Source organism: Macrobrachium nipponense, chromosome 19, assembly GCF_015104395.2.
Source record: "Macrobrachium nipponense isolate FS-2020 chromosome 19, ASM1510439v2, whole genome shotgun sequence".
Taxonomy (NCBI): domain Eukaryota; kingdom Metazoa; phylum Arthropoda; class Malacostraca; order Decapoda; family Palaemonidae; genus Macrobrachium; species Macrobrachium nipponense.
The window spans coordinates 4,330,703-4,353,423 of record NC_061088.1 but is presented as its reverse complement, the minus strand read 5'-3'; the positions used below and the strand labels follow the sequence as shown (position 1 = coordinate 4,353,423).

General features: G+C 35.1%; 2 protein-coding genes across 2 annotated transcripts in view; one reads left to right on the top strand and one right to left on the bottom strand.

Moving 5' to 3' along the window:
• LOC135213831 (poly(A)-specific ribonuclease PARN-like) overlaps positions 1 to 2,939 on the top strand; it is a gene marked incomplete at its 5' end in the record, with an annotated part of 42,314 nt that extends 39,375 nt beyond the window's left edge. The window contains 1 exon segment of the mRNA XM_064247939.1: positions 973 to 2,939. Within this exon segment, the coding sequence (XP_064104009.1) occupies positions 973 to 1,034 (62 nt within the window).
• Positions 2,940 to 13,722: 10,783 nt separating this feature from the next.
• LOC135213818 (alpha-1,3-mannosyl-glycoprotein 4-beta-N-acetylglucosaminyltransferase A-like) overlaps positions 13,723 to 22,721 on the bottom strand; it is a 165,910-nt gene continuing 156,911 nt past the window's right edge. The window contains 4 exon segments of the mRNA XM_064247932.1: positions 13,723 to 19,465; positions 19,953 to 20,068; positions 20,542 to 20,690; positions 22,085 to 22,278. Coding sequence (XP_064104002.1) covers positions 19,436 to 19,465; positions 19,953 to 20,068; positions 20,542 to 20,690; positions 22,085 to 22,278 — 489 coding nt within the window. The 3' untranslated portion in view covers positions 13,723 to 19,435.

Genomic DNA, 22,721 nt, shown 5'->3' with positions numbered 1-22,721 from the left:
CCATGGAAGGCTTCATTCCTAAGTACAGTGGCTGAATGTTTGGTTTCTGGCTATTGGAATTATGGAATTCCAGTGGAATAAAATTAGGAATTTAATGAATCTATTAGAGCAAAGGTTTTCCAGTGCATTATCATTTTTCACTTATATTGGCATTGGTATGAGAAAACTTTTCCCAAATTATTTCTTATTGAGAAGTGACAACATATTTTTACTCCAGTTACACACACCATAATGAACCTCAACGCCCTAACATAAAACTATATTACATCTCACATACACATATGAAAGCTTTGATGATCAACTTTCATGTAGCAACAGAGGGATTTCATGAATTCTGTCTCCATATTGCACAAAGGAATCTGATAAACTTTCAGGACTTGAGTTTCATTTACCTCAGTGGATAAAATAATTCAATCATGAATATATATTGTGAGGGTCTTAATATGAGTGGGTGTTAGAGTGGCCTGTTTTACCCATTTCAGGTAATATTAGTTATTGTGACTCGAGGAGTCAGTTTATTGTAAATATGATAGATTTTAGCTTTCTTCATAAAATTCCTGTTATCAGATAATTATTATACTGCACTATTGCACCTTTTCTGTTAAAAAAGAATTGCATCGTACATGTAGTATATAAAGTACATTATGTTGCACAATGCATTTTTTTAATTTACACATTGCATTTTATAGGTAGGATCATAGTCATGTAATAACTTACTGAAAGAATTGATACTCATTTGATAATGGAGCATGGAACAAGGGAATGTAAACAGACAAGTAAGTGACGAGACCAAAGGGAATCAGTGAAAAATAGTAGGGTGAAAGGAGGGCGGTAAAAGAACAGCATACAGCCTTATATTAAGTGGTACTTTCCCTCCTGGGAATGTAGTACTGAAGTAGACATGGAGTAGTAACTATGGCAGATAAGTATTCTATTATTATATTATTTTTATTTACGCATTTTCACTTTCAGATGCTAATGCTGATGGAAAAACGTCTTCAGATGGTGTTTTCCAAGTTCCTGAGGACTGGTAATGCTTGAGCTTAGAAATGACGTGGTATGTTTTATAAATATCAGAACAATGCTCAAAACAAATTTTTTATTGATTTTTTATATGACTAGGACAAGTACATAATTGATTTTATATTCTTATTTACGATGTGCTTACAGATTTTATATTGATTTAACGAACAACTTCTGATTTTAGATACAGGTACCTGGTTTTTAGATATGGACAGAGTTGAGTTGTTTTATGTGGAAGAGAGATGAAGAAATCAAGAAATATTTTTGTAGAATCGTTCATATTAAGGATTTTATACATGTTCGATTTGTATTGTTATATCTCTTAGCTAGCTGCTGCTTTTACATGGTTTTTTTTTCAAGTACAATTACTTTTTGTTCACTGATTAACATTGTGATCCTTAAGTTAGAAATGGCAATGCAAAAAGGTTTCCCTAAAATTGAACACGGCAATGTTTAAGGTTCCTTTAAAATTAGATGTGGAAAATAAAAGGTGTCCCTAAAATGTGATGTGGGAGGAATAGTGTCTTAACATTAACATGGAGATGATTCAGGTAATAGGGAATTAATTAAATTGTACAGTATTAATAATGTAAGTACTTACACAAGAGGAGCCTAAACAAATAATCAGCATTTTACTTCACATTGGATGAGGCTCATAAAACTGTTATAGTAAGTATGATTTTTTAAAGGTTTTTTTCCATTTTGCATACTGTACTTACATTTTAATTGCTTATTAATCCTTTATAGTACAAAAATTCTGTAATCATGGATTTTCTTTTATTGAGTTGGGTGTATTTCACTGTTAATATTGTATAAAATTGTGTTATGTGTATTATATTTAAACATGTTATGCAACTGTTCATTTACTGTGATTTAACTAGAATTGTACAGTATTAACACCACTATCAGAACACAGTATTACCAATTTTTTTTTAAACTGCAGTTTGATGTCCTTTATCTCACCTGTACCTGAAATGAAAACCAGAAATTAGTGTATTTGAGTTTCCAGCTATTCATGTTTATGTTCACCCAATGACTCTTGCCAGACACATCATTACATTTCCAATTGTGATATTCTTACTTTCCTTGTTATGTAGTCCCCTACAATGTTTTTTCCCCTATTCCTTGAATATCAGTCAGCTCATATTTGTTAGTAAAGTGTTTTATTACAACCCCTACAGACTAGAACAATTTCAAAAATTACATACCCGCATGAAAGTTATGTTGCTGCATCAGTGTAATAAGTCTTTCCAATTTTCCTAATCAATCAGTACTTTGTCTGTGTTACTTCAGCCTGCAAGTAACTGGCCACTATGAAGTTCATTGACCTCTAGAAAGGGATACAAGTGCTTCGAAGAGTCCTTTTATAAGAGCAAAGAAATACCAGGTACATAAATTACAGGTAATATTTCTCAAGGAATACTATATTATTGGAATATGTATCTGAAGACAGTTCATTCTCTTGGGGTGTCTAGACCAAGTTTTTCAAAAGCTCTGGCAAGTATGATCTCTAAAGGGTTGTTTTGACAACTAATGTGGTTCAGCTTCATTTAAACCAGAGGTCTCTCAACGTGAGAGAGCAAAATTTTGTGTTATTTTTTTCTTTACGGATATAATTTTCACCACTTGCTTGGAGCACCTTGTGGGTTTCTTTTTTGGATTTAGGGATTAAAATCCATAGCCATCTTGTGTAGGGGACCCTGGCAATTAATTATCTTGATGATGTTGATATTGATGTTAATGTACAAGTTTCTCGTATCATTATTTATGGCCCCTTCTTGTATGGGACCGGAAGGTACTCTTCATCAGGCATGTAGTAGTTGTCCTAATGTAGCAGCTGAGGTATCCATCGACACAGTTCTTGTAAATAACTTAGTTCCTTTTGTGAGGGTCCTGTAAAATAAAGTTAAGGGTTATTTCTCATAATTAACTCCTGTGTTCTGCAACTTTGATAATAGATCTCTAAATTATTTTTTGCCAGCTACATTTTGATGAAGACTTAAAGAGACCTGACCAACTTCTTATGAATGATTTTCTTGCCACAAGCAGCAGTGAGAGAAGGCTCTCCTGACAAATGCTTGAAGTGTGGCAAGGAACTGTTCTTTTTTAAAACTGCCCTGGAATACCAGCACCTACTATAATCTTTTTTTTTTTTTTTTGTGGAATCCCCCTTAACCACTTGTCTTAAAAATTTTCAACTACATCCCCTGAAATTAATTACATTACTCGTATAGCCAACAAAAAAAATCAGACCAGTGGAAGACAAAAGAACAAGAGTAAGTTATTAACAAATTCCAAAATATCAGTACTCAAAGGCAGAGGAAACCTTACTGGAAGGATAAGGCTTATAGAACAAAAGGATAATCCAACAGCATCCCAGTGAGTCAGGTTTTATATACTATTAACCTTGGGTTAACCATCCTTAAGCCCCGTCCACACGACGGGCAAATGCCCGGCAGGCACTCTGATTTGCCCGGAATTCTCTCGCTTTGAAACAGTGTTACCAGATCAAACAGCCCAATTAACATTTGCTTCAACGTCTGGTAATGAAAAAATGATCAGGAATATAATCAAGAGTTCACGCAACCATTAGCAACTGTTTGTAATCTGGTTTTACTTCTTACACTTCATGTACAAGCTTCTACCTAAAGGAAGGAGAGAGAGGGAGAGAGAGATAATATATATAACCTTCCCTTCAGTTTAAAATCCTAGTTCTATCATATATTCCAGTGGAAAATATACTAAAAGATAACAAAAGCAGAGTTACCAGCACACTTGCATCCCTGAACGTGTCAAAATTGTTTGTCATCTGTCACTCAATATTTCTACATTACGTAACATCGAAAAATGTAAACAACATATTGATGGCTTCTGGATTCTGTGTCAAGGGTAAAGGTTTGGTTAATCCATGTCAATAATTTCTCCATAAGAAGGGTGACAGTAAGTCCCCTGACCTTATACATGTGAACAAATAGTACACATACATACGTAGACAGAAAAACACATGCATACATACATGTGTGTGCAAAACATACACATAGGCATATAAGTGTCTTTATCATTAAGTAACGGAATGATCCAGATTTCATTATTTTCCAGTTTTGTCAAGTTACAAGTATATAGCTTCTCTGCTTGTTCATTGGATGATGTACATTAACAGACATTACTATACGCATTTTCCATACAACATCCTAATTAATGACTACATTTACTATATTTCGTCAATCCCAACCAAGATTCTCCATCAGTTTTGGAAAAGCTAAGAACAAAATGGAAGGGGAAAGTGTTGTGTACATAACACTCTGACCTGAAGATTAAGATGATCTGCTTTAACCTGACATTTTATTTTACCAGTATAGCTTCGTCACTTCACCTCATACCACAGAGAATTGGGAACAGTGTCTGCCTGCCGGGCATTTGCCTGTCGTGTGGACGGGGCTTTACATATGGGAAAGTATCTCGAATTCACATTCACTGTAAAGAAGTGTCAACACCTATACCACATCTCACACCATATAAGGATGATTAGACTAAATTTTCCATTAAAAATGGTTCCTTATATCAACACAAAGTGGACTACCTATCACATCAGAGTACCTTTTAGAAGGTGTACCAACTACTACTGGCACTCTGGCCTGACTGGTGGATACATTGTCTGACCAAATTCCATATTTACTTGGACTTACAGAGTTACTGCAAGGCTAGTCAGTCTTTAACAGATCCAAGATGACCCTTAGGTCAACCTTTATGCCAGATATAAAGACTACAAAGCAAATTGCATAGAAAATGACAGTGGCAATACTTTTAGTAGGATGAATAATTTAAATATGAATATAGCACCTTGCCATTAAGCTGATGAAAACAGTCCCTAACATTTCAGCACAATGACGGACTGAGCAGCGTTAAAAACTGGAATCCTGTCACCTACTATGAGATTCAGGGCTTCTGTAACAGTTTTTTTGGCAATAACTTTTTATCTATGCATTTCATAGATATAACGCTTATTCAGAATACACATTATATCTATACATAAATTTTGACTGTATCTGCATTACGTAGGTTGAATAAATTTGGTACTTATAATGTAAAAGTGACATTTTTTGAAGACGGGCCAACTTACTCAGAGATAAGGTTTCGAACGCACTCGCTACATAACTTATGACAGCATTTCTTCCCTCTTTCTCGATGGATGATTGGCTATATGTAACGAAGGCAACAGTGACAAAAATTTAAATATAAGCAAAGTAGTACACCTTTATGAACTCTGAATCCTCTCCACTGATAATTGTCATAATGAACAAACCAACAAAATATGTTAATAAATACAAAAACACTTCAATTATCAGTCTAACTGCCAAAATAAGTGTCCTAAGAAATTATAATCTACTTTATAGGTCACAATCAGATTGACAAGATGTAGGCAATAGTTGGTAATTTTCAAAGACATAGTAGACAAGCTTGATTTGATAACTGCTGTATCCAATGTCAAGCAATTTTCATTTATCGGCTATCTACCTATTTACTAAAAAAAAAAAAAAGACGGTATCGTATTTTTGCTTAAACCTTCAATAATTATCGTCAGAATGGTGACTTCATGAGGCTCCACCCACTTTGGCCTCGTTATAATTCAGGATAACAATGAAGGCTATCTTGGACATTGTTGTATTAGAAGATCTAACTTCTGGCTATAAAAACTAATTTCTCGAGTAGTTGTAAGAAGTGCTAAATGATCCTCAGGGATCCCAGCAGTTGGCTTAAACGTTTAATTCATGTATATTGCTGCTATTACTAATTTTGCGGCAGTACCGCTACAGTAGTACTACGCTAGCACATATACCCCACCCACACCTATGTATCGTTCCGCCATTCATAAAGTCTTCATATCCAACATGGTCGTACAGACTAAAGAAGAAGAAAAAAATTATATTGGATGATCCGTTGGTCTGCTGGAGATTTTAGCACATATAAGCTTGTATTTACTTTGGATAAAAATCTTATTTTAACAAAAAGTTATATAAAGACTGTTTACATACAATCTCTCTCTTTCTCTCTCTCTCTTGGTGGCATAGTGAATAGTTAATGGCAATGTTCAAAATCCTGAATGACACTACAAGTATTATAATCACGTTACACTAAATACAAATCATACCATAAACATTGGATTTAAACTAGAAACTGAATAATTACTTATTCAGGCTATAGTAAGTATGGCCACGGGCTTTCTCTTGATTGTATAAAGTTGCAAGTCATAAGACAAATGCAGTTTTGCAACCACGGGGACAATTCCAAATCCTGTTAGCCATTCTTGACCTACGGGTTTCAGAGCCGATGGAATAAGGTGAATGGGCGGGGTAACATTTCGTAAAACGATGTTTACCTTGCTTACGTAATGAATAAACGTTTTTCGACTCTTGGCTCGCAATCATTGGCCATGGCGTCGGCTAGAGCATTTTTACTCTAAAACTTAAAACTATCGGGTTTAGGTTATTGATAATGCTGACAAAATTTGTCTGTAGTTGTAAAATATACATATGTCAACTTTCAGCTACATCCGATGCTTTGATAAGGAGCAAAATCCAAAAAACCGTGTTACAGAGGCCCAGAATTTCATAGTATAGTCAAAACTAATATCCACAGGAAGCTAGGACTAGCAACTTTTTTTATAAGGTACCCAACAAAATAGAATAGGAAGTGAAAATGGAGCTACGATGATAGTTAGTAAAATTGAAAAGGTCAAGTGATATAAAAACAGAAATTTTGCAAACATTCAAGCAAATGTGAAAGTCAACTTTAAACGCTGAATTTCACAAACCCTATAATTAAAAGGAAGGGAAAACCTTTTTGGAGAATGGTTACATCTGGACAACCCAGGCCTCATGTCAGATTCTGATGAAATATTTTTTTTGTGGATCAAATGAGCAAAAGGCACTGATTGGGTGTACAGATTTGTAAAATTATAGTTAAAACTTGGTCCAGTCTGTAATAATGAGGTACATTGCCACAAGACAATCCATCAAAGTTGAGGAAAAAAAAAAAACTGCAAATATGCAAGTAAAGGCCTGCTTATCTGGTTATGTTAGAAATTTCACAGGAAGCAACCTGAACTTCAATTTTACTAAGTGGCTTTACAAACTTAGGTTGGTCTCAAGCCCAAATAGAAGGGTGTAGTATGTACAGGGCTATAACCCAAGTAATATAAATTGCAGTAACTTCAATCACAATATTACTCAAAAGCCATCAGTTTTTTTTTTTTTTTTTTTTTTTTTTAAGTTGCACTGTACCAAAGGATCTTGCATATAAAACTACTAGCTTAAAAAATACCTGAAGAGTTCCAAAGTAAGGAAAATATCTTGGACAGAATATCATGTCTAGCCACAGATGATAAAGGGGTTTGTATGTAATTAAATAAAACTTATCCACAATGTGCTCTCACCTAAGTATAGGAGCACTAGCAACCACTTTCTGCGCACAAGGGGAGGGCATTATGACGAGTAATACTCATAAAACCATTACACACATTTCGTTGCTGAATAACCAATGGTTCCATGCAACGTAAATACACCATATAAACAACAAACATTGCACACATTTGAAGAAATTGACCAGCAAAAAATCCATAATCCACCTGCTTTTAAGTTCAAATTATTACATCTAAGAACAATAATTTAACAATGGTTATTTGACATAAATGGACAGATTGAAAAAATACACCTCAAACAATAATTAATTTAGTAAACATCGTTACACGCACCATTTTGACTTCTCCGTATTTATATCAACAGAAGAAATTCTTCTACTTCTCGATCACAGTAAGAATTTTCAACTGCATTGTCTTCATATAGTGGCAGTCTACCGAAGATACAAGAATAAAGTACAGTAGTACCTCGTATTTCGAACTTAATCCCTTCCAGAAGGATGCCCCCACTAAGTAGTGATCTGTGACCTGGAGACTCAAATGCTGCCTCCACTAAGTAGTTATCTGTGACCTGGAGACTCCAATGCTGCTCCACTAAAAGTAGTAATGCTGTGACTGAGCTTCAATCTGCCCTCCATAAGTAGTTATCTGTGACCTTGGAGACTCAACTGCTGCCTCCCCACTAGTAGTTTATCTACATCCTGGAGACTTTCATGCTGCCTCTCACTAAGTAGTGATCTGTAACCTGGAGAACTCAAAATGCTGCCTCCACTAAGTAGTTATCTGTGCCTGAGACTCAAAAGCGGCGCGCGACTGGAAGTAGTTAGCGTGTGCGCTGGAGACTCAATGCTGGGCTCCTAAGCTAGTTATCTACATCCGCTGCGAGACTTCAATGCTGCTCCACTAAGTAGTGATCTGTGACCTGGAGACTCAAATGCTGCTCCACTAAGAGTTTAGTCTGTGACCTGGGACTTCAATGCTGCCTCCACTAAGTAGTGTTGAATCTGTGACCTGGAGACTTCAATGCTGCCCTCCTACTAAGTAGTAATCTTGTGACCTGGACGATTCAGATGCTCCTCCAGTAAGTAGTTATCTAATCCCTGGAGACTTCAATGCTGCTCCAGTAAGTTAGTTATCTATATCTGGAGACTTCAATGCTGCCTCCAGTAGTAGTTTATCTATTCCTGGAGACTTCATGCTGCCTCAGTAAGTGTGTATCTGTGACCTGGAGACTTCAATGCTGCCTCCCGTAAGTAGTTATCTGTGACTGAGACTCCAATGCTCCCTCCAGTTAAGTAGTTTATCTACATGCCTGGAGACTTCAATGGCTGCTCCAGTAAGTAGTTATCTATATCCCCTGGAGACTTCAATGCTTCCTCCAGTAAGTAGTCTATCTATATCCCGGAGACTTCAATGCGCTCCAGTAAGTAGTTTATCTAATTAATTCCCTTGACACTTCATCCTGCTCCCAGTAAAGTGTAAGTTATCTACATCCCAGGAAGACTTCAATGCTGGCCTTCCAGTAAGTAGTTATCTATATGCCCTTTGGGAGACTGGTCAAAATGCTGCCTTCCACTAAGTAGTTATCTTGACCTGGAGACTTTCAATGCTGCCACTAAGTAGTAAATCTATACTGGAGACCCAATGCTGCCTCCATAAGTAGTTTTATCTATATCCCTGGAGACTTCAATGCTGCCCTCCAGTATTATTATCCCTATAATCCCTGTAGACTTCATTGCTGCCGCCAGTAAGTAGTAATCTATATCCCTGGACTTCAATGCTTGGCCTCAGTAAGTAGTTATCTATATCCCTGGAGACTCAATGCTGCCTCCAGTAAGTGTTAATCTATACCCTGGAAGACTTCAATGGCTCCTCCAGTAAGTTAGTTATCTGTGAACCACCCATGGAGACTTCCAATGCTGCCTCCAGTAAGTAGTTATCGGTTGAACTGGGAGGACTCCCAATGCTCCCTCCAGTAAGTAGTTATCTACATCCTGCGAAGACTTCATGCTGCCTTCAGTAAGTAGTATCTATACCCTGGAGACTTCCAATTGCGGGGATTCCTCCAGTAAGTAGTTATCTATAATCCCTGGAGACTTCAATGCATGCTCAGAAGTAGTTATCTATATCCTGGACACTCAATGCTGTCCTCCAGTAAGTAGTTTATCTACATCCAGGAGACCTTCCATGCTGCCTCCATAAAGTAGTTATCTATATGCCCTTGGAAGACTTCAATCTGCTTCACTAAAGTAGTAATCTGCCTGACCTGGAGGACTCCAATGCTGCCTCCAGTAATTATTATCATATCCTGGAGACTTTCAATGCTGCCTCAGTAAGTAGTATCTCAATGATGCTGGATTGACTTCAATGCTGCCCCAGTAAGTAAGTCTTTATATACCTTGGAGATTTCAATGCTGCCTTCACTAAGTAGTAATCTGTGACCTGGAGACTCCAATGCTGCCTCCAGTAAGTAGTCATCTATATCCTTGGAGATTTTAATGCTGCCTTCACTAAGTAGTAATCTGTGACATGGAGACTCAATGCTGCCTCCAGTAAGTAGTTATTCTTATCCCTATAACCTTGGAGATTTTAATGCTGGCCTTCACTAAAAGTTAGTAATCTGTGACCTGGAGCCCTTCAATGCTGCCTCCCAGTAATAGTTTCATTTCTCTGATTCTGGAGAACTCCAGGCCTGCCTCCAGTAAGTAATCATATATATACTGGAGACCTGCCAATGCTGCCTCAGTAAGTTAGTTACTATATCTTGGAGACTTCAATGCTGCCTCAGTAAGTAGTTATCTATATCCTTGGGGATCAATGCTGGCCTCCACTTAAGTAGTAATCTGTGGACCTTGGAAGGACAATGCTGCCTCCAGTAAGTAGTCATCTATATCCTTGGAGATTTTAATGCTGCCTTCACTAAGTAGTAATCTGTGACCTGGAGACTCCAATGCTGCCTCCAGTAAGTAGTTATCTCTATCCCTGGAGGCTTCAATGCTGCCTCCTCTAAGTAGTAATCTATATCCCTGGAGACTTCAATGCTGCCTCCAGTAAGTAGTTATCTATATCCTTGGAGACTTCAATGCTGCCTCCAGTAAGTAGTTATCTATATCCTTGGAGACTTCAATGCTGCCTCCAGTAAGTAGTTATCTATATTCTTGGAGACTCCAATGCTGCCTCCAGTAAGTAGCTATCCGTATTTCTGTAGACTTCAATGGTGCCTCCAGTAAGTAGTTATCTACATTTGTGTTGACTTTAATTTTTCTCTCTAGTAAGGATTTATCGATATTCCTTGAGAATGGACGACAATTAAGACCTGAAAGCACTTAGCTTTAGTAAAATACTATAATAATACTCACAAGTAAACAATTTATACTCAGTAATCTTGTGGGTTTATTTTTTCAATGTAAGGAATTTTACGAAATATAAATTTGCCAAAAATAAAGGACATATAGCTTCAATCAATCTGTATTTCTTGAGTCCTATAACAAAGGATAATACGAAATTATGGTTGTGAAAAACACTGAACATGACAATTGTGTATTACTACATAGTTTTTAGATAGGTGCTATAAATTCATTCATGAAACCAGCTGATTTTAATAAAGAAAACTCATGCTTATATAATTACAAAAAGCTTGGGCGTTTTAATTTTTAGCAGTGATTATGACCAAGGACCAGCTCAAATGAGGGGAGAAATTTAGCCATTAAAGTTAAATGTAAAGAAATAAAATCCAAGCCTGACGAATACTGAAAGCAAAAGCAATTCAATCTAATGTAATTTTGAAAATATTCAAAATTCATTATTATCGTTATTTTTATCATAGAAGTGAATGAAAAAGCATTTTTACTTCTTTTATTCTTAGTATTTCATTATTCAAATTTACCAGCTGCATTGCACACAAAAACACTTCAAGACAAAATTAATAAAAAACTTGAAACTTGAATCTCCTCTTCGGAGCTCTTTTCAGGACCGAATCAATCGTTCGTGACCTACGGATATACAATTTCTGGAAGTTTGACTCTTCGTAGACGTCTATTACTTTTTTCAGCTCGTTGAAACCTGAAAAAATCTGTTCTTCGGTGAAAACTGATTATTATTACACGGTTCAGAGGAGATTCAAAGAAGATTTGAAGTACACAGATAGATTAGTTTAGTTTTATTTTTCATGTACTATATAGATAAAATCTAAGTATGTTTAAGTATTATTGTGATTTTTTATATTTTCATTTACTGTTAAAATGTTTTGGTGCTTTGGTGATGACAGTATGATGCTTCACTTTGACATTTTGATTAAAGATGTTCAGCGAAGCAATTCAGTTGACTATTATTACCACTGTCGCTGATCTTCAAGTGCCGTACCTATAGCTCTTAGCCACGGTGTACGGCAACTGCTGCATGATTAGTAAACTGCCGTACCTATAGCAAATCAATAGCGCAATATGGCAACACTGACAGAATCTCACTTACCCCAACCTACACGTTATTTGTACGGCAGGAAGTCTGAAATTGGCGCATGCGCAATTCACTGCCGTACCAATATCTATCACAATCAGCGATACGGCTGCCATACCAATATCCTGTGCCAAAAAAAAAAAAAAAAAAAACAAAAAAAAAAAAAAAAAAAACAGGGGGGCCATTTTGCTAACTAAAAAAAGGGGACAGATGTTAAAAAAGCGGGACTGTCCCGCCTAAAAGCCGAACTCTGGTCACATAATACTATATGATTAGCAAACTGGTAAACGGATACAGCTAACTGCGTACCTACAGCAAGTCAAGAGCGCAAAACGGCACCACTGACAGACTCTGCCGTAGCCCCCCCACCCCTCCCCCCCCAACAACACTGTTATTTGTACGGCAGGAAGTCTGAAATTGATGCATGCGCAACTCACTGCCGTACCAATACCTACCGCGATCGGGTTATGGTAGCCTTACCAATATCCTGTGCCTAAATATTACTTAAAATTCTTGTTCAGGAGGTAAAACTGCATAGAAAAACCGCAACTGCCATAGTCTAGGCTGCCGCGGAATAGTACCCTAGATCTACCTTTATTTCAAACTACTTCAAGACATACATATTCTTTAATTTATTAAAATACCATAGTATATAGTACTAATAGTAATCCTATTTCTCGAGTAGCCTAATATTTACATGACCAAATACCTAAAAACCAACAAATTCTCCCTCATTATAATCTTATAAAATATATACAGAAACTTAATAGAAAATTTTCACACTAGACAAGTTAAATTACGCAATGATTTATCAGACACAACATGGCTGTGTTTACTTCCTCGATCAGCTGATTAGCTGTCAAGATCGGCGGCCATGTTGGCTGTTGGTTTCGTTCTTTTAGATCAAAATCACAATTCCATTAATATATTTTGGAGTTTTGATTTTCTTTGTATTATTCACGATAAAGTACACATTTCATTGGCACCGAAATGGTTACTATTTCAAGCAGTTTTCCAAATAAAATAATTTATCTTTTTTCTTTTATATTTACTGAGTAATTACATCATGAGACAAAGTCTCTATTATTATTATTGTTGTTGTTGGGGGGAAATGGAGTTGGGGTTGTTATTTCGATTAATGGAAACGCCGTTATTCCTTGGAATATGATGCATATTGCAATTCAAGCCAATTATCAAAAATGTTTTGTCTTCCATTGGGAAATGATTTTGAAGGAGTAGGGTTGCATATTTTGAATCTGAACGCAAAACTGTAATACTATTGCGATCTCCTCCATTCTACAAATCACCATGGCTCTATATACTGTATAAAGTAAAAAAAAAACCTTGTGAATAAAAATAAATGTCATTAAAAATATAATCAGTTAATAATAAGGCAAAATACTATAAAAACAGCATTCTAAATGCAAAGACATCCAATAAAAAATGAATCAAGGGATCCAAGTTAAAGAAATAGCAAAGATGTGGTAAAAAGAATATTGATGAACTTTAATCCCTTTTTATGATGAAATTTTACTTGGCTAGCGAGCGAACATCTCAGGATATGCTTGCCTTCAATTTAACACAGTCCTCACTCTGTCTGATCAGTATACTACATGACTCGGTCTCCAAGCACAGTAATGCCTTACCTTTGTCACTTTTCAGTTGCATTAGCTACTTTGGTTTATTAATCATACTCTTCACTACTTATACTGCCAATCAATACATGATCATCTTTCTACTTGGTTGATTGTAGTCTTGGTTTACATTTCTTTTCACCTTCCCTTTATTAGATAAAAAAAATTCTTACAAAAAGGTTTCAATGAGAGTGGTTTATAACAAAATATACAGTTTATTTCTTAATTACATCAATAAATTATAACCACAGTACATAACTCAAGGCTGGCAATGAAAATGAAAAAAAGTGGTAATATGCACAGTATAAAAAATGTACGGCAGTCATCAACGACTTAAGGTCAGTTAAATGTTTTTCAATATGCCTTTCCCAGCACCAAAAACAGGGACTACCTACTTCACCTTGCTCCACACAATGTACCTCACTTGAAATTTAATAGGATCCTACTGTATTCATCTTTTACAGCAATACAATAATAGTACCGTTCTGTATGTTGCTCTTTAAACATGTATATGCATAAAAATATTTCAAAGATACAAAAAGCAGTAACTGAATATGCTATTTTGTTCCAAACATGTTTGCTAGTTATTCTCGATCTGAAAAAGGAGCTGAACATTTTTTGTGCCACCTCATATGGAACAAAAATAAAATAATAATGGTTTTGTTGATCACAAAGTTCTTGAGAATTTATCAGTACTGCTCTTCAAAGATATTACAGTACATACTTGGTACTTCACAGCCCTTTATGTGAATTGATTCAATTTTGAATGCTTTCAAAATTACTTAATGTTGACTATCGTACAGACAAGTGAAGTACCATTGTCATAGCTCCCTGCCAATCAAGAACAATAAAATGTTTTCCCATCAATATTTTCATTTACATATTCCCACCTCTGCACTCCATGCACACATTCTGTCTATAGCTAGCATGGCAATAAGGTATATACAATGAAAGAAGGCCAATTCATTACATCCCACGATATACCTTAGACCCACTAGTCTATATTCATCCATGTTCATATGAGTAGATACATAAACGTTTAGTAATCTTCACACTGTTTCTTGCAATAGTTTTTCAATCTACTGAAGCTTTATTGAGAAGTCAACAAAGATCTGTTTCAGTGGGCGTGATTCTGTCTTAAGAAGATTCAGACAGTACTATCCATATTTTGTTAAACTGGGCATTTACATTCCACAATTCTACAAGTTGGTCTAAAGTAAAATAACAAAGAACTGTTGTAACTCTGACAATTTTTTTTCTGTTTTCTGTTAAGCCTGGTGCTAATTTCTCAAGCATGACAATGGATGATGTGAAAAATAATGTAGTATTTCCAACCTGAGCCTTCCTCACAAAAAAAACGCATAACATATGGGCTGAAATACATATGCAATCTACCTCAAAGCCCCTGCCACTCCTGCAGATGAACAAGCACACATGCATATTTCACTTTAGGAGTTCTTGCAAAGGAATCTGCAGCCAAATTGTCCTGTGTAACTATGATTTTCTTTCTTAAGGTAACTTAAACAACAGAATTTATGGAATTTCTTCAATCCGTTCTCATATCACTTGTAAACACATGGTGTTTACTGAAGAACTCTGCCAAGGTGTGTATTAAATGAGACATTTCCTGTCCTTCTGTCTTGGACAGGCTAAGTTCTGATGACTTTACTATTATTCTTCAGCTTCCTTTTGATCTTCCTTTCCTTTAATAAGAGGGGATGTGTGTCATCTTTGTGCATTTATATTCTACTGACAGCCATGTCTTACTGGTCCTTTAACCGAGTTGAGACTTATTCAGTGGCCATGAAATGTGCCATCCCTTGCACCATCATTTTCTTAGGCTGAGCTATTATGACAACTCATACAATATTCTATTATTCATTGCTTGTTAAAAACTACTATTTTAAATTTCCACAACATTATCAGAGAATTTGCTCAATCAAAACCATTCTGGACATGGGGTACCTTGCTACATGAATCCTTTTCCATGCAAGACCTGGTCAAAATCAGTCCTGAAATGGACACAAACCTTGACTACCAAGCCTTTTCTGACAACAGTGCCAGCATTTCATAACAAGAAAAAAATGAAGTCACTACAGTGTTCCCATTAGCAATGGAAGCTTCTTCAATCTCCCAAACATCAATCTGATCCCAAAAAACTATTACAGTACATACTAGTATATCCATTGGTGCCTCCTTTCCACTCATTATCTGAGCCTTGTGTTGTGCTGCTAGACCGGCCTTTCCATGCAAGGTTATTTCCTCTGCCTTAGTTGTCACTTCCTACTGCTTATGCCTAAGAAATTGGGTTATCTAGTCATGCATCTAGCGGACCTCACAGTTTTCACTTTGGCACTGTTGTTTCTGTAGTGAAAAATACAACAGTCAGTATGAGAAGTTTGTGCTTCTCCCATTCTCTTTGTTGTTGCAAATCAGTAGTATACTAATTACATTCCTCTAAGTTGTTGATCTTTGAGCATTCTTTTTGTCTTTTATTTCTTGTACGTTCTCTTTCCATGGAACAGCCAGACTTCTTTAGAAAAGTTGTTTCTTAAACTACAGTACTTACAATAATAACAAAATTGATGTTCAGCAAAGGCCAAAACCAAAAAGGATGCATCCCAAAAACTGGTCAGCCTTTTTATACACCCTCATTTATTTTTCAACTAAACTGTACCACTTCTAAACTGACCACAATCAAATGCAGACTCTTCACATAGCTGAAGCACATGAGGAATCAGAAATGGTCAAGTGGTTTTGGTGAATATGTATTACAAAGTCCATAGATCCCCAGATCTATGGTACTCTCCCAAGATATGTTGGAGATTGCTTTTGCTTGGAGGCTAGTTGGATCACTGTGAAAAAAGTATGGAGACTCTTACAATTGCTTTTTGTGTATAAAGGTCTTATAACAATTATGTTTAGGAAATATTTTAAAAAGTGAAGAATCTTTCTTGACATAAACATTGGAACAGTGTGGAGCAAGGTGCCATTGGTTTGATGAATGATAGAGATGAGAAGTTATTTTAATAGGTTAGTTTTCCTTAAGTGTATCAATTAACAGTAAATAATTAAACAGTTTGGGTTAGTCTTGCTTCTTCAAACTTATGCATGTATACAGTGACAATGGTATTTGCTTCATTCTTTGAATGTGGGTAATGTATGAAATAATGATGGACTGTGTCATGTAAGCACAAACATCAAACTGACAGCTGTTTCTTCTTTGTATAGGCTAAAACTACGTAGTGAGTGCAAAGAGAATGCCCACATTAGGGTAACAACTGCAGGTCAAGTGATTAGGGTTCCACCAGTGTCGAGGTAAGAAAGATCAATGCCATTCAACAGAGAACAACTAAGAGCTTAACTGAACACAAACAAAAAAGATATTTTTTGGTAGTTACACGTGTGTACAAAATTTTATCAGGAAACAAAAAACTGAAGAGCAGAGTGACAGGCACTGGTATAGTGATGGTTCATAGTTCAAGTTTCAGGCAAGGTTAAACTAGAATTTTTGTTGATAGGTGTCTAGATTTTTAAGGCTTAGAAAATTATGTATACTGTGCTTGGAAAAATGACTTAACATTTCTTTTTCTTCTATGCACTAAAATTGTTTTTAGCAATAAAACTATCACAGTACCTTTGAATCTTAGATTATGGCTGTAAGCAACAACTTTAATGCACAAGGGAAATATGACAATTATGCAACAAATATGTTGAGCACCTAATATTGTAAACTGGGGAAGTAAGCTCACAAGATTTCAAACACTATTTCTCATTATACTAGTATATTGCACTGTTTAAAAGTCAATAAAATAGCTATCAGTTTGATACTCATAAGCCTGAAGACTTGTGAACAAAATAAGTGTAGGTAGTATAGTATTTAGTATAACTACTATCCTATGAAAAATATAAAAATCTGTATTTCATTAACAAATAAAAAATATCTACTAGTAATAAAACTAAGGACAAATTAAAACTTGGTAATTTCCTAATGTTTTGGACACTATGGCACCTGTTACTGAGACAAGAATACAGCATAATCTTCTGCTTATGTGATTACATACTGTACATTGACTCCTCTGTGTGAATAGACTGAATACACACAGGATTTGCACAACCAGAATTTTGGCTAACAACTATTGATGCCTCCCTTGAAGTTAAAGAGTAAGAAGATGCAAGAAATAAATTCTGAATATTTGAGCTCCATAAGAACCTGACAAAACCAGTAGTAGTCTGCTCTTGATGCTATTATGTACATTAGAACAATGTTCAGTTTCTTAGCATTGTTCACCTAATATCTCAATATGGAAATTCTTGACAGCATATTCCTTATGTGCTTATTTACAAAGATATGTATTATTTAAGTACTATTAAGAATTATTCTCAGCACAGGGTATGTAATATCCTATGATCATTTCTTAAACCATTACACATGATTTACTTTGGTACTACAGTGTCATAAACATTGCATGTTGGGGGCACTGATAACCTTTTTTATATGGTTAGCATTAAATTCAGCTCTTAAATGTAATTTAACCAACAGTGTGAAATTTCCATTACACTGTCAAAATATTAGCACAATAACTTCTGGAAAACTGTAATGAGCATGATGTAATTTGGTGAAAAAAGTGGCAACATTACTATTCAATATTTACAGTTCACATTGTGCTAAGTCACTGCTGTGGTCAAGAAAAAGTACTGTTATAGCAGTCTGTAAAGTATTATTAACCGTAACATTGATTGGTTTTACAAATATCTGATGCCTCTTCTTCTTCTTATGAAGTTACAAATTACCTCCAGCAGCTAGCTATGACTGACTGATATAAAGAATAGGGAAATTTTGATATACGTATACAATAAATTAATCAATCTAATGTGCTTAGATTTCACTGAAACTTCCATATTTCTTGTAAACGACAGGCATGTCCCCATTGTGCATTAATGATTCTTATTTTTACTTAACCATATATGTACTAGTGAACAATTTGTACAGTTACCTATGAAAACATGTCACACATTTAACATGTAAACTAGATATTTCCTTAGCATTTTTTATGGAATTTAGTCAAAAATACATTTTAAGACTTTACTTTGACCTTCTTCCAATATACGTATTAGCAGGATACTTCCATAGCCTGTGCTGAATTCTTGATCACACACACAAAAGCTATTAACAAGCTTAAGGCCCCTTGTGTAATCCCTAATCACCTTATTCTTGATTTTTCTATTTTTCTAATATTTTTACCTGAATCACCTTCATATCTAATGTAAGAATGTTAAGAGTATGAGGTAACTTAGTGTCATAAGTTGAACACAAATCTTAGATCATTCTCATCATTTTACAGATCAATGAAGTCACTGGTTAGTTCTGAGATATGAGATTCAAAGATATCCAGTCGCTGGTGTCGACTAGAAACCTTAAATAGTTAACAAGATTCCTGTATACTATACTTATCATAATAGCACAGTCAATATAAATTCTATAAATGTTCTTAACATTGCTGATCACATGACTTATCACCCGTTAAGTTTTTAAAATAATGCTTCAAGCATTAATGAATAATATAAAATTAACAGTACCCTTCTGAAAATGACAAATGAAACATTTTGACATTTTGCCTACAGTCAATCTCATCCTATGAAGTGTGCCCTAAAAAATGCAATAGTATATAAATCTTCAGCTCTATATACACAACTAACTCATGCATCGCTATTTCTATAAACCTATACAGTATATACACAGCAATGCAACAACTTAAATGTGTACTAAATTAGTGAATGATGAAACTTGTGATGCTTTGAACACAAACAAAATGTTTGAATGAAGACAGGAGAGGAGCCAGGGTCACTGCTGGCATGATACGCTGTGACACTGGCACCAGAGGGTGAATGCCAGGAGGGCGTCTGGTCACCTAGCTTCTGCCGTTTCAATATGAATCTGAAAAGAGGAAAGAAAGTCAGTTTTCATTTTCATAGACATCAGAAAATGGAGATAAAATCATGATGGCCCTTCTCCTCTTAGCCATGTGAATAATAATGATCATGTTCATAATACGTATGCTGTAAACATTTACATTTCGATCGTTTCAAACGTTCATGTAATCAATCTAAAACTTAAAAAAAAACAATTGTAAAAGAAATTCCAGACATATGGTGAAAACAAAATACCATTACAATATGTAATAAAACTGTGTTGTATGTAGTATCTTATCAAAAGCCCAGGGGCTCTGCTGGTGACAGTGATACACCATAAATTTTTTCATAAATCATTATTTCTACAACTTCCAAGCCTACAAATTGCACCTATTTCATTACTGACTTGTCAATTTCACAGACTTCTCTTGTTTGAGTTATGTACAATTTTCTGAATTAGTCTATACAAGAGGAGACTCATCTTTTTAACTTGAAGAGAATATTCTACTTACCTCACTAAGTATGGCCCAGTTTTCACTTTCCACATGAATACTGAGACGTAAAGTTTTTATTTCTCCAAAACTTTCTGAAATTTTGCCCTCTGCAACACCCATGTCATCAAAATCACCTGTAACATTAGGTAAATCTTTACACAGAATCCTTTATACCTTTGACTTTCTATGCTAATTTCACTCTCCCACTACATCCATCTTGGTAATGCATAGCTCTTCATAATTCATTAAATCACTAAAGTATAATGCGCTACTAAACAGTAACTTGTACTATTAAACTGCATACTTTGCATCACAGTACAATAAAAGGTTTTCAAATGCATAACAGTGAAATATGTTATGCATCCTTGTATTATATGTAGTGTGAAAGAAAATCTACCACTAATAATTCTCCAAAAACATAAAACACGTACTAAACATAAACATTCTAGATTTCAACCACTGAAACTGTCTTGGGGAAATAGGGACAAATAAATCACCATTGTTTTTAATACATAAGAGTTTTTACTTTAAACAAACTAGATAATGACATGAAGTACTTAAGATGAAATAGCTAAATGAAAAAGTACACTGATTATGCTCTACTTACCAATAACTATAAAATTGTCCTCTGTGGTTTTGTATTTTCCACTTTGTACGTCTTCAAGATTAGACAGAGGTTGTACAGGTAGAACTTCTACTGTGGTGTTATAAAAGCGATCAGAAGGGTGTTCAACATTTCCACTTCGAAAAAGGTATCTGTAAGAATGTGCACTTTTATAACTAACAGACTGGAAACTAATAAAAATTTCGCAAAAATCATAAAATTTGCCCGACTCCCTTGACAAGCACTGCCACTGTCATCATAATTAAAATATACTACAATCCTGACTGACTGAATCAAAATAAATGAAAAAACAAATGCGTACTCCATCAAGAAGTTTGCTTGATATGGAATAGTAAAAGAATACACAAGGAAGCAATCATTGCATGTAAAGATCAAATACAATGAAAATGCAGAAACTGTTCTGTTAAATGCCACTTGCATATCCACTCAGATCTTGATCTCCGACTTTTTTCTGATACTTCTTGTTCCTGAGTGCAGTCAGGCCAAATATAGTTTTCATCCAAGATCTCATTAAAAGAAGGTGTGTTAACATACTTATTTCAAAAGTTAGATTGCTCTCTATTGCAGGTTTTCATGTATTAACCTTAAATTTTGTTTGGGGATGAGATGGTCAGCGAGACTTCCGGAGTTGCCTACATAATACTCCAATTACCCATGTCTTAACCATATAAATAATTTCAACTCAAATGATATTCAACATACTACTGTTGTAAATACTAAGTTACTGAAAAGAAGGGTGTATAAAAAAATCGAAGAAAAATTCCTTAGGTTATGGTTTTAAATTACAATATAATTCTCTAGTTAATAATAAGGCAATATTTGTTTATAAATATTTTTCTCCACTGTAGTATACAGCAAAGCTAAAACAAATGAAAATAATGGAAAAGCTCATATGAAAACAAAAAGATGATAATGAAAGGAACAATTGGCTATACAACATCAAATTTTCTTACATATAATTTCTTCCCTACCAATCAAATTCTACAATTTCAGCACTTTTATTACTCAATTTCATATATCCTTGTCTACTATTAGAATAGAAGTATGAACTCACTTCTAGAACTAAAACAAACAGGAAAGCTTTTGAAACAAATACTCTGTTATTTTTCTAGGAGAAGATGCCAATGAGCCATCTTGGATTTGTCTATCTACTGATAGTATATGGCAATCATTCCAAGGTCTACTCTGTCATCGGCTTAACGCTCTCACATGTAAAATATGGTTTTGTATACATGACCTTCATTTACTTTGATCTTTTGTCTTTTCAATTCACCCTTTTAACGTTATAATGCACACAATATTCTTAATTACCGGATTTTTAAAAGAAAAATCTGTCACTGACTGAGAAGAAAAAGTCTTTAGCATACTGTACTGGAAATTAAAAATACAACATCAGTTATAGGCTATTTCAAGTATGTACTAGCCTCATTAATTTCACACAAACAGTTATTCTTCTGTGTCCTTGCATCTCAATATGCATTCTTTGCATCTAACAGAATGTGATACCATAACTAAAGAGCCTTACCCTTTTATAACTATTGGAGGATCAAAGGTAAACTGCAGCATATCACCCTGCTGAGGTAGTAAACCCCAGAAGTAGGACTCTCCTCGATATGCTCGTTGCAAAGTGTACGTTTTGTAAGGTTTGATTTGGGTCTCGACAGCTGCAGAAGGATTATCGTGTGGAAAGTACAACTGAACTTTTCCAAACTGCTTATCCTGAAAACAATAAAGAGGAGCTCTGGGTTATAAGCTGGCATTAAGAAGCGATCCAAAACATTATAGTACTTTTGTTAGATTTCAAAATATTGTCAAAAATAGGAATAATCACAATGAGCACTATCAAATCACTCAAGGCAATGAACAATCTGTTATTGGTTGTGACATTTCACACCCAACTTACCAATATGTTTATATATGAGACATATGTGAACATTAACAATCCAAGATACGTAAATAAAAAAATTAAAATATTTATAGAAATAAATATTCTGATAACATGCGTTCTTGCTACAACACAGTACTGGATGACTGAATAAGTGACATTCACTTTGGGGTTGTTGCTAAAGCACCATTCATTACTGCAACTGTGTTAACTGAGTTATTACTGTAAAATGCAGAGTAGATTGACTCAAAAAAAAGTGATTAATATAGTATATATT